The sequence below is a fragment of the Scyliorhinus canicula genome, chromosome 1, assembly GCF_902713615.1.
Source record: "Scyliorhinus canicula chromosome 1, sScyCan1.1, whole genome shotgun sequence".
In the NCBI taxonomy this organism is placed as follows: domain Eukaryota; kingdom Metazoa; phylum Chordata; class Chondrichthyes; order Carcharhiniformes; family Scyliorhinidae; genus Scyliorhinus; species Scyliorhinus canicula.
This window is the reverse complement of record NC_052146.1, coordinates 114,506,926-114,519,807: the sequence shown is the minus strand read 5'-3', so window position 1 is coordinate 114,519,807 and position 12,882 is coordinate 114,506,926. Positions and strand designations below refer to the sequence as shown.

The following is a 12,882-nucleotide window of genomic DNA, read 5'->3' as shown; positions in this document are numbered from 1 at the left end:
GGGGTAGCAGACGAATTTGATAGGTGTGGGCGGGGACCAGCGAATCTCGCGCTCATGTTTTGGGGTTGTGAAAAATTGGGAAGATTCTGGGCGGGAGTGTTCAGGGTCTTAGCCAGGATAGTGGAGGAGGGAGTGGACCCGGACCCTTTGGTGGCGATATTTGGGGTTTCAGAGAAGCCGGAGCCAATGGAGAGGAGGAAAGCCGATGTCTTGGCCTTCACCTCTCTGATTGCACGGCGGTACATTTTGCTGGAGTGGCGGTCGGCATCGCCACCGGGGGTAGCGGCCTGGTTGGGTGACCTGTACAACTTCCTGTGATTACAGAAGATAAAGTATGAGTTAAGGAGCTCTTCAGGAGGGTTTGAGGAAAGGTGGGGGATGTTTGTGACCGTGTTTGAGGGGCTGTTCATCGCGGGGGAGGGGGGGTGAAAAAGAGGAAGCATCTGTACAGACTGTCTAGTTTTTTAAAATAAATTTAGTGTACCCAATTCATTTTTTTTCCAATTAAGGGGCAATTTAGTGTGTTCAATCCAATTACCTTGCACATAGAACATAGAACAGTACAGCACAGAACAGGCCCTTCGGCCCTCGATGTTGTGCCGAGCAATGATCACCCTACTTAAACCCACGTAACCCGTATACCCGTAACCCAACAATCCCCCCATTAACCTTACACTACGGGCAATTTAGCATGGCCAATCCACCTAACCCGCACATCTTTGTGTTGTGGGGGCAAAACCCACGCAAACATGGGGAGAATGTGCAAACTCCACACAGACAGCAACCCAGAGCCGGGATCGAACCTGAGACCATGGCGCCGCTAGGCAACAGGGCTAACCCACTGAGCCACCGTGCTGCCCTTGGAGATTGTATAGTTGATTGTTGTTTCCCGGGGTGTTTATTTGCTGTAACCTATTTTGACACGTTTGTAATAAAATACATTTTAAAGAAAAAGAAAAATGTCTGCGTGGGTCTCACCCCCACAACCCAAAGATATGCAGGGTAGGTGCATTGACCACGCTAAATAACACCTTAATTAGAAAAGAATTGAGTACTCTTTTAACATTTTCCATCTGACAGATGTTAAGTTAACTGGCCTGCAGTTTCCTGCTTTCTGTCTCCCTCCCTTCTCTTCTTTTAAATTTAGATTATCCAATTCATTCTTTCCAATTAAGGGGCAATTTAGTGTGGCCAATCCACCTATCCTGCACATCTTTGGGTTGTGGGAGTGAAACCCACGCAAACACGGGGAGAATGTGCAAACTCCACGCGGACAGTGACCCAGAGCCGGGATCGAACCTGGGACCTTGGCGCTGTGATGCAGCTGTGCTAACCCACTGCGCCACCCTGCTGCCCTCTTTCTTTAATAATGGAGTCACATTTGCTCTCTCCTAATCTAATGAGACCCTCTCCAAATTTAGGGAGTTTTGGAAAGCTAAAACCAATGGATGAGTTATTTCACTCGCCATTTCTTTTAAGATCCTAAGGTAAAGTCAACCACCTACCTTACCGGTGGGACCAGGCGGCGCGGGCAGTCTCCGGGGTACTTGAGGGGGGGGGGGGCGATCTGGCCCCGGGGGGTGCCCACACGGTGGCCTGGCCCGCGATCGGGGCCCACTGATCGGCGGGCGGGCCTGTGCCGTGGGGGCACTCGTTTCCTTCCGCGTTCGCCATAGTCTTCACGATGGCAGACGCGCAAGTGACCCCCTCCCCTGCGCATGCACAGGGATGACGTCAGCAGCCGCTGACACTCAGGCACATGCGCGGACTTCTGCTGGCCAGCGAAGTCCCTTCGGCCCCGGCTGGCGTGGCGCCAAAGGCCATTCCCGCTGGCTGGCGGGGCGCCAACCACTCCGGCGCGGGCCTAACCCCTCAAGGTTAGGGCTTGGCCCCTAAAGGTGCTGAGACTTCCGTACCTTTGGGCGGCCTGACGCCGGAGTGGTTCACGCCACTCCATCCCGCCGGGACCCACCATCCCGCCGAGCAGGGGAGAATCCCGCCCCTGGTCTCTTGGCAGTCCGCAGCTCCAACAATTTACTTAATACCACATCTCGGTCGACTGAAATTTCTCTGTGTTGCTTCCTCTTTTCCATTTCCTGCTTTGTAGCTGTTTCTGGGATGTTACTTGAATCCTCCATATTGAAGACTGATGGGAAAATGCCACATGAAAATGAAATGAAAATCGCTTATTGTCACGAGTAGGTTTCAAATGAAGTTACTGTGAAAAGCCCCTAGTCGCCACATTCCGGCGCCTGTCCGGGGAGGTTGTTACGGGAATCGAACCGTGCTGCTGGCCTGCTTGGTCTGCTTTCAAAGCCAGCGATTTAGCGTTGTGCTAAACAGCCCATGGTGCTTTACACACACAAGCATTATAAAATAAAATTTGCGCAGAACTTTAGTCACAGAAGGCGCTTATTGGAATGTGTCAGAGGATCAAAAAGAGGCAGAGAGGCAGAGATATTTGGGGAGGAAGTTTCAGGATGCAAAGCTTTAGCAGCTGACGGTATGTCTGCCAATGGTGGAGTGATTAAATGTGGCATTGTGCAAGAGGACAGAATGGGAGGAATGTAACAATTTCAGAGGATTAGGGGATGGAAGAGATTACAAAGGTAGAAAGGGGCGAGGCCATGGATGAATTTGAAAGCAAGGATGAAAACTTTAAAATTGAGGCATTTGTTGGGTTACTGGGATAGGTATACGTGGGCTTGAGTAGGGTGATCATTGCTCGGCACAACATCGAGGGCCGAAGGGCCTGTTCTGTGCTGTACTGTTCTAATTCTAATTCTAAAGACTAAGAATGGGTCAGTGAGCACAGGGGCGATGGGTAAACAAGACTTTCTGAGTTAGAATAGAGGCTCAGAGTTTTGGATGAGCTTAAGTGAGTGAAGAGTAGAAGATGGAAAGACAGGCATTGAAATAATTCCACCAATGCCTCAATTTTAATCATCCTTGCTTTCAAATCCCTCCATGGTTATGCCCCTTCCTACCTTTGCTTCTTCCAGAGTAATCTCCCAGTATCTCGTTCTCTCCCTCTCTGTATGTCTGTCTCTCTCTGGGGGCAATTCTCTGATATGGGGGCCAAGTGTTCACGCCATCGTGAACGCTGTCGCGTTTCACGACGACGCGAACAGGGCCCGGGCACGACTTACTTTGGCCCCCATAGGGGGCCAGCACAGCGCATGTGCAGTTGGGCCACGGCAACCTGCGCATGCGCGGGGGACTTCTTCCACGCGCCAGCCTCGATCCAACATGAGGTCGGTGTTCAGGGGGCTGGCTGCGCCAGGAAGTAGGCCCGGGGGCGGGGGGAGAGGCCGGCCTGCCAATCGGTGGGCCCCGATCGCGGGCCAGACCCCATCGGAGGCCCACCATTCCCACCCACCACCCCCCACCCGCCCAGGCTGCCCCCCCCTGAACGTTCCTGCAGAGTTCCCGCCGGCAGCGACCAGGGGTGAATGGCGCCGGCGGGACTCTGTCGTGTCAGAGCGGCCACTTGGCCCATCCAGGCCGGAGAATCGGCGGCCCCGCTGGTCCCAGTGCCGCACCAAACGCGACGGCGCAAATGGCGCCGATTCTCCAGCCCGGCGCAGAGCTCGGAGAATCGCCCCCTCTGTATCATTCTCTGCTATGGCTGTTTTAACTCTGTTTCTCTCTGTGATACTCTCTCTTTTCTATCTCTCTGCCAGTATTTGCTATTGACCCAGGTTGTTGCAACAGGCGTAATCTAACGGAAATGTTTCTGAGTGTCATTTGTGACAGGTTTTGCTGGGAGTTTCCCGCTGGCTCTGATGGCAGCTCTCCCACTGCTACCTAACCACACGTAGTCACATTTTTAGACCCTGAGAGTTTCTCCCCGGTCAAGCCCAGACTTTGAATTATATTCATCACTGGAGAGCTGAACTCACTGGCCAGAATGGCTCCTCAGAGATCAGGCGACCGTTTTGAAAGGGTGGTCTAATCTCGAAGAGGGCTTGTGGGGCTCCCATACCCCCCACCTATGGGCAATGTCACCCCCACACAAATGGCATTACATCCCCAAGTTATGACACCTCGCTATGGGGAGATGCCCCACTTTTCAGGGCTTCCCATGCCCCCTTTCACACCTTCCCATTCCAGGAACCCCTCCCTTCTCCCCCCAACCTTCCTGCTGCCCCTTCATACCCACTCTTCACCCTCCTCCCCCATCCTGCAGAAACCCCCCACACACTTTTTTCATGGGCATGGCCCCCCTCAGGCCCTGACCCTTGGCAGTGCCATTCTGGCACTTGAGCACCTTGGCACTGCAACCCTGCAAGTGCTCCTGCCAAGGTGCCCGGGTGGCAGTGCCAAGGTGCCAGCCTGGCAGTGTCAATGTGCCCGCATTCAAGGGAGCGAGCCAGAGGGCACCCTGCCTTGTCCCTGAACACCCCAAGGCCTCCAAAAGCCCAGCAGACACCCCCAGGTACCATTCCGCCCAGTCCACCTTTATGTGGTCAGTACTGAATGGCGCCTAGCGAGGGAATCCCTGGGGAGGCTGAAAGATGGGTACTCCGATAGTTCCTGGGTCAGCATGCCCAAGCAGGTTTTAAACCTACTAAGGCGTGCGAGGATTGGCCCCGCCAATTGTGGGCGGGATTCTGTTTGCGACACCTCTTGAGATCTGGGTAGATCTTGTAAGACGTAGCAGCTGTCAGAATGCCTGCAGGTGGCCTCTCTCAGCATCTACCGTCCACACCGCGCTCCCGTTCGGGCGCAACACAGTTGGTAGATCACGCTCAACATCTCATTTACACTCAGCCAGTCAGACAGTCACAACTCCCACTCCTACATCCCCTTTTTGTGCTGTCGGACTCATTTCAGCTACCCTGTGGATTTAAAATCAGAGACACCAGCTGAGATTTCAAAATATGTCACTGTATCAGTCCTTACTTTCACTGTTTGACATCATTACAACTTCATAATGCTCAACACTCCAGCCCGTGTAATAGCCACTGTGTAATATTCTACAACCAATGTAATCTTGTCATAGACTCCAAGTTTTACATTGTTGTGTACCTAAGGACCTGGCCGCATTTCTCTGGTCCGGCGCCAGAGTGCCGGCGCCAAAACGGGAGTACTTTACTCCGGAGCCAGCGCTGGTTCCAAGGCCCGATTCCCGGGTCCTGGGGGGACGAGCATGACGCTGGGGTGGCCCACGCCGCACCAGCTGCCGGTCCCGGCATCGACCTGGCGCCGCGGGGTCCACGCATGTGCAGTTGGGCCGGCACCAACTAGCGCATGCGCACTGGCCGTCAGCCCCGTGCCTGCCCCAACGCCAAATGGCGCAGGGATCCAGGAGCCGGCATGGAAGAAAAGAGGTCTGCAGGGAGCGAACAAAGAACAAAGAAAAGTACAGCACAGGAACAGGCCCTTCGGCCCTCCAAGCCCGTGCCGACCATGCTGCCCGACTAAACTACAATCTTCTACATTTCCTGAGTCCGTATCCCTCTATTCCCATCCTATTCATGTATTCATCAAGATGCCCCTTAAATGTCACTATCGTCTCTGCTTCCACCACCTCCTCCGGCAGCGAGTTCCAGGCACCCACTACCCTCTGTGTAAAAAACCTGCCTCGAACATCTACTCTAAACCTTGCCCCTCTCACCTTAAACCTATGCCCCCTAGTAATTGACCCCTCTACCCTGGGGAAAAGCCTCTGACGATCCACTCTGTCTGTGCCCCTCATCATTTTGTCGACCTCTATCAGGTCGCCCCTCAACCTCCGTCGTTCCAGTGAGAACAAACCGAGTTTATTCAACTGCTCCTCATAGCTAATGCCCCCCATACCAGGCAACATCCTGGTAAATCTCTTCTGCACCCTCTCTAAATCCTCCACATCCTTCTGGTAGTGTGGCAACCAGAATTGAACACTATATTCCAAGTGTGGCCTAACTAAGGTTCTATACAGCTGCAACATGACTTGCCAATTCTTATACTCAATGCCCCGGCCAATGAAGGCAAGCATGCCGTATGCCTTCTTGACTACCTTCTCCACCTGTGTTGCCCCTTTCAGTGACCTGTGGACCTGTACACCTAGATCTCTGACTTTCAATACTCTTTAGAGTTCTACCATTCACTGTATATTCCCTACCTGCATTAGACCTTCCAAAATACATTACCTCACATTTGTCCTGATTAAACTCCATCTGCCATCTCTCCGCCCAAGTCTCCAAATGATCTAAATCCTGCTGTATCCTCTGACAGTCCTCATCGCTATCCGCAATTCCACCAACCTTTGTGTCGTCTGCAAACTTACTAATCAAACCAGTTACATTTTCCTCCAAATCATTTATATATACTACGAACAGCAAAGGTCCCAGCACTGATCCCTGCGGAACACCACTAATCACAGCCCTTCAATTAGAAAAGCACCCTTCCATTGCTACTCTCTGCCTTCTATGACCTAGTCAGTTCTGTATCCACCTTGCCAGCTCACCCCTGATCCCGTGTGACTTCACCTTTTGTACCAGTCTACCATGAGGGACCTTGTCAAAGGCCTTACTGAAGTCCATATAGACAACATCCACTGCCCTACCTGCATCAATCATCTTTGTGGCCTCTTCGAAAAACTCTATCAAGTTAGTGAGACATGACCTCCCCTTCACAAAACCATGCTGCCTCTCACTAATACGTCCATTTGCTTCCAAATGGGAGTAGATCCTGTCTCGAAGAATTCTCTCCAGTAATTTCCCTACCATTGACGTAAGGCTCACCGGCCTGTAGTTCCCTGGATTATCCTTACTACCCTTCTTAAACAAAGGAACAACATTGGCTATTCTCCAGTCCTCCGGGACATCACCTGAAGACAGTGAGGGTCCAAAGATTTCTGTCAAGGCCTCAGCAATTTCCTCTCTAGCCTCCTTCAGCATTCTGGGGTAGATCCCATCAGGCCCTGGGGACTTATCTACCGTAATATTTTTCAAGACGCCCAACACCATGTCTTTTTGGATCTCAATGTGACCCAGGCTATCTACACACCCTTCTCCAGACGCAACATCCACCAATTCCTTCTCTTTGGTGAATACTGATGCAAAGTATTCATTTAGTACCTCGCCCATTTCATCTGGCTCCACACATAGATTCCCTTGCCTGTCCTTCAGTGGGCCAACCCTTTCCCTGGCTACCCTCTTGCTTTTTATGTACGTGTAAAAAGCCGTGGGATTTTCCTTAACCCTATTTGCCAATGACTTTTCGTGACCCCTTCTAGCCCTCCTGACTCCTTGCTTCAGTTCCTTCCTACTTTCCTTATATTCCACACAGGCTTTGTCTGTTCTCAGCCTTCTAGCCCTGACAAATGCCTCCCTTTTCTTTTTGATGAGGCCTACAATAGCTCTCGTTATCCAAGGTTCCTGAAATTTGCCGTATTTCTCTTTCTTTCTCACAGGGACATGCCGGTCCTGAATTCCTTTCAACTGACACTTGAAAGCCTCCCATATGTCAGATGTTGATTTACCCTCAAACATCCGCCCCCAGTCTAGGTTCTTCAGTTCCCGCCTAATATTGTTATAATTAGCCTTCCCCCAATTTAGCACATTCACCCTAGGACCACTCTTATTCTTGTCCACCAGCACTTTAAAACTTACTGAATTGTGGTCACTGTTCCCAAAATGCTCCCCTACTGAAACTTCTATCACCTGGCCGGACTCATTCCCCAATACCAGGTCCAGTACAGCCCCTTCCCTAGTTGGACTCTCTTACATATCTTCCTGGATGCTCCTTACAAACTCTGCCCCGTCTAAGCCCCTAGCACTAAGTGAGTCCCAGTCAATATTGGGGACGTTGAAGTCTCCCATCACAACAACCCTGTTGTTTTTACTCTTTTCCAAAATCCATCGACCTATCTGCTCCTCTATCTCCCGCTGGCTGTTGGGTGGCCTGTAGTAAACCCCCAACATTGTGACTACACCCTTCTTATTCCTGATCTCTATCCATATAACCTCACTGCCCTCTGAGGTGTACACCACAGTACAACTGTGATATTCTCCCTAACCAGTAGCACAACTCCACCACCCCTTTTACCTCCCCCTCTATCCCGCCTGAAACATCTAAATCCTGGAATGTTTAGCTGCCAATTCTGTCCTTCCCTCAACCAGGTCTCTGTAATGGCCAGCCTGCCGTTCGGTGGGCCCTGATCGCGGGCCAGGCCACTACAGAGGGTTTGGATCCCCCCCCCCCCCCCCCCCCACAGGCCGCCCCCGGACCCTTCAACCCCGAGGTACCGCCGGCCCAGAGCATGTTAGAAAGCCGCCGGCGGGATTCGGATCTTTTCGGATGGCCGCTTGGCCCATGCGGGCCAGAGAATTGCGGCGCAGCTGGAGGATCGCCGCTACGGCCGTTTGCGGCGATTCCCCGTGCGAGCCGGCGCCATGCGCGCCTGCCGAGAATGGCGTCCCGGTGTCGGGGCACGATTCACGCGCCCCCCCCCCACCCCCCTCCACCGCCGATTCTCCAACCCGGCGGGGGAATCGGAGAATCGCGCCCCCTGTCTGCCATCTCAGTTATAATGGCTATGAAATTGTCTGGCTCTCTCTGTGGTTGGGCTTCTTTCAGATGTCTTTGGAGGATGTGATGTTGCCCTCTGCCAGAAATTATGTACAGTGATGACCAGTTTCTCTTCACTCTGCTCCCCGTTCTCTCTCGGTCTTTTCCCCAATCCCCATTTGGGATGTTTTACAATGTTAAAGGTGATATCTAAATACAGGTTGTTATTTGTTGTTAGCTAACTCATTCTAGGCACAATTTGTAAAGTGATGTTGTTTAAGGACCAGAAATTGGATAATGACTTGTTGCTGCCAAGAAGCCCCTCCCCCGCCAAATCCTACCACACTGTTCCCTCATTCCACCTCACCTGTCTCCCTTGGGCCTTCGCTTTTGCACGTTCTTCCCTTTAGGCCTCCTTTCACTCCCGATGCAGGATGTGCCACCGGGGCCTGTTACCCGTATCGATTCCAGACCTTTGGAAGATTTCTTAAATGTAAACTCCACCGGCTCTCCCTCTTTCAAACTGCGAAAGCCATCCATATGAAGCTTGCTCTGAAAAACATTGCCCAGAGAAAATGGTAAGAAAAAAATTGCTGACATTTGGAATTAAATCAAAAGCACCAAATCTCCCACAGGTTTTATTTAATCCCAAAGCAACTCCCAAATTTCCTGAATTGAAAACAGTGAGGAGTGCGGTCAAGACAACAGTGGATGACATCGTATCCCAGCAGATTCCCACTTACATAGTGTGGGCTAATCGGTTGTCCCGATCTCAGAGCTTTGTCACCAGAATGTCTACATGCAGTTCAGTTTGCAATGCCGGTTGCAAACTTCAGCAATATTCCTAACTCCTGATGTGCAATATAGGCAGGTATAGAAGTGTGCATATTAAAGTGTATTGGTGGATCTATTGGGGGGTGACATGGTGGCACAGTGGATAGCACTGCTGCCTCACAGCGCCAGAGACCCGGGAATAATTCTGGACTTGGGTGACTGTGTGCAGTTTGCACGTTCTCCCCATGCCTGCGTGGGTTTCCTCCAGGTCCTCCCACAGTCCAAATTAGAACATAGAACATAGAACAGTACAGCACAGAACAGGCCCTTCGGCCCTCAATGTTGTGCCGAGCAATGATCACCCTACTCAAACCCACGTATCCACCCTATACCCGTAACCCAACAAACCCCCCTTAACCTTACTTTTTTTTAGGACACTACGGGCAATTTAGCATGGCCAATCCACCTAACCCGCACATCTTTGGACTGTGGGAGGAAACCGGAGCACCCGGAGGAAACCCACGCACACACGGGGAGGACGTGCAGACTCCGCACAGACAGTGACCCAGCCGGGAATCGAACCTGGGACCCTGGAGCTGTGAAGCATTTATGCTAACCACCATGCTACCGTGCTGCCCTGTGGTGCATGTTAGATGGATTAGTCATGCTAAATTGCCCCTTAGTGTCCAAAGATATGCAGGTTAGGTGTGGTTACAGGGTTACGGGGATGGGGCAGGTGGGTGGGCCTAGGCCTGCTGCTCTCTCAGAGGATTGGTCCAGACTCGATGGACTGAACGGTCTCCTTCTGCACTGTAGGGTTTCTGTAAGATATCAAATCCACAGCACCAACAATGATGCACTAAATTAGAAAAGTACCAGAATTGCCAGACTATAAAATGCATCCAACATAAGGCACACCACGATTTGTTTGGAAATACTTGAGTATAACCACAAGTTACATGGCAATTTTCAATGACTTTTCATTCCAGAAGAGTATGACTCATGGTCCAGCAATTCAGGATAAGATGAGAAGGCCAAGAGAGGTTTTTAGCAAGTTCAAGGAGAGCAAATCAGCAAAGGCATTAATGGAGTACAGACAGTGGAGGATGGAGCTTAAGAAAGCAATTAGGAGAGCAAAGAGGGTATATGAGGAATTTCTGACTGGTAAAAATCGTGAAATCCCAAGATAAGTACATCAATGGGAAGAGGAAACCAGGGAAAGAGTAGAGCCCATTAGGGACCGAGGGGGAAATCTGTGGGTGGAGCCAGAGGACATTGGTAGGGTGTTGAACAAATATTTCACATTGGTCTTCACCCAAGAGAATGAGAGGGCAGCACGGTAGCATTGTGGATAGCACAATTGCTTCACAGCTCCAGGGTCCCAGGTTCGAGTCCAGCTTGGGTCACTGTCTGTGCGGAGTCTGCACATCCTCCCCGTGACTGCGTGGGTTTCCTCCGGGTGCTCCGGTTTCCTCCCACAGTCCAATGATGTGCAGGTTAGGTGGATTGGCCATGATAAATTGCCCTCAGTGTCCAAAATTGTCCTTAGTGTTGGGTGGGGTTACTGGGTTATGGGGATAGGGTGGATATATTGACCTTGGGTAGGGTGCTCTTTCCAAGAGCCAGTGCAGACTCGATGCACCGAATGGCCTCCTTCTGTACTGTAAATGCTATGATAATCTATGATATGGAACTCGGGGAGAGAGACTGGGAGACTCTTGAGCAAATTGTCATAGTGAGTGACAAGGTATTGGAGGTGTTGGCAGTCTTAAAAGTGGACAAGTCTCCAGGTCTGGACAAACTGTGTCCCAGGATGCTGTGGGAGGCAAGGGAGGAGATTGCAGTGGACAGAAGAACAGCTAATGTGGTCCCACTATTTAAGAAAGGTTGTAGAGAGAAGCCAAGAAACTGCAGACCAGTGAGTCTCACGTCAGTGGTAGGGAAACTACTCGAGAAAATTCTAAAGGAGAGAATCCATCTCCATTTGGAGAGGGGACAAGGTTTGATCAAGAATAGTCAGCATGGCTTTGTCAGAGGGAGGTCATACCTAACAAATTTTATTGAACCTTTTGAGCATGTGACCAGGTGAGTAGGAGAGGATAGGGCAGTTGATGTAGTTTACATGGAATTCAGCAAAGCATTTGACAAGGGCCCACATGGGAGACTTATTAAGAAGGTAAATGCACAAGGCAAATGCACATGGGATACAGGGTAACTTGATAAGCTGGATTCAAAATTAGCTTAGCTGTAGAAGACCGTGGGTAATGGCAGACTGCTGCTTTAGTGACTGGAAGCCAGTGTCCAGTGGCACATCACAGGGATCTGTGCTGGGCCCCCTATTGTTTGTCATTTATATAAACAGCATAGATGACAATGTGGGGGATAGGATCAGTAAGTTTGCGGGTGACATAAATATTGGCCGGGTGATTAACAGTGAGGTTGAATGTCTTATGTTACAGCATGATATAGATGAGATGGTCAAATGGGCAGTAAAATGGTAGATGGAATTTAACCCTGAAAAGTGTGAGGTGATACACTTTGGAAGAAGTGATGTGACAAGGAAGTATTCAATGAATGGCCTGACACTGGGAAGTTCTGAGGAACAAAGGGACCTTGGAGTGTTTGTCCATAGATCTCTGACGGCAGACGGGCAGGTTAATAGGGTGGTGAAAAAGGCATATGGGACGCATCGCCTTTTTTAATCGAGGCATAGATTACAAAAGCAGGGAGGTTACGTTGGAGTTGTATAGAACTTTGGTGAGGCCACAGTTGGCGTATCGTGTGCAATTCTGGTCACCACATTACAGGAAGGATGTGATTGCACTGGAGGGGGTGCAGAGGTGATTCACCAGGATGTTGCCTGGGATGTAACGTTTCAGTTATGAAGAGAGGTTGGTTAGGCTTGGGTTTTTTTCACACGAGCAGAGAAGACTGAGTGGTGACCTGATTGAGGTGTACAAGATTATGAGGGACATGCATAAGGTGGATAGGGAGCAGCTGTTCCCCTTAGTTGGAGGGTCAGTTACGAGGGGGCACAAGTTCAAGGGGAGGGGAAGGAGGTTAAGGGGGATTTGAGGAAAAACCTTTTTACCCAGAGGGTGGTGATGTTCTGAAATGCACTGCCTGGGAGAGTGGTAGAGGCAGGGTGCCTCACAACCTATAAAATGTACTTGAATGAGCACTTGGCACATGATAACATTCAAGGCTATGGGCCACGTGCTGGCAAATGGGATTAGGTAGACAGTTCAGGTGTTTTTCATGTCAGTGCAGACTGGATGGGCTGAAGGTCCTCGTCTACACTGTATTATTCTCTAATTCTGTAAATTACCAATACAGTAATGTCACCGTATTGGCCACTACTCAGTGTGGAGGGATGTTGGAGCTGCTGAAAAGTGTTGCCAATTCTGGTTGGACATATTCCTGGAGATTTCATACAAAGACCTCCTGCTTCTAAACATACAGCCCCCACCCATCTGCCATTGGTCAGTCAACCTGTCCATCCTCCTGATGGCTTGCATTCACAGACAATTGAAAAGTCAACAGCCTCTCCTTAACTCGATTGGATCTTGCCAGTCAAAAAATCTTTTCTCTTCTTTCCAATGTTGGTATAAT

At 50.6% G+C, this 12,882-nt stretch overlaps 1 protein-coding gene across 2 annotated transcripts in view; it reads right to left on the bottom strand.

The window, feature by feature from the left end:
• LOC119977533 (protein lin-28 homolog A-like) overlaps positions 1 to 12,882 on the bottom strand; it is an 89,098-nt gene that overhangs the window by 34,258 nt on the left and 41,958 nt on the right. For both annotated transcript variants that reach the window (XM_038818582.1, XM_038818591.1), the window contains exon 3: positions 8,864 to 9,048. In XM_038818582.1, the coding sequence (XP_038674510.1) occupies positions 8,864 to 9,048 (185 nt within the window). The remainder of the gene's footprint in view (positions 1 to 8,863; positions 9,049 to 12,882) is intronic.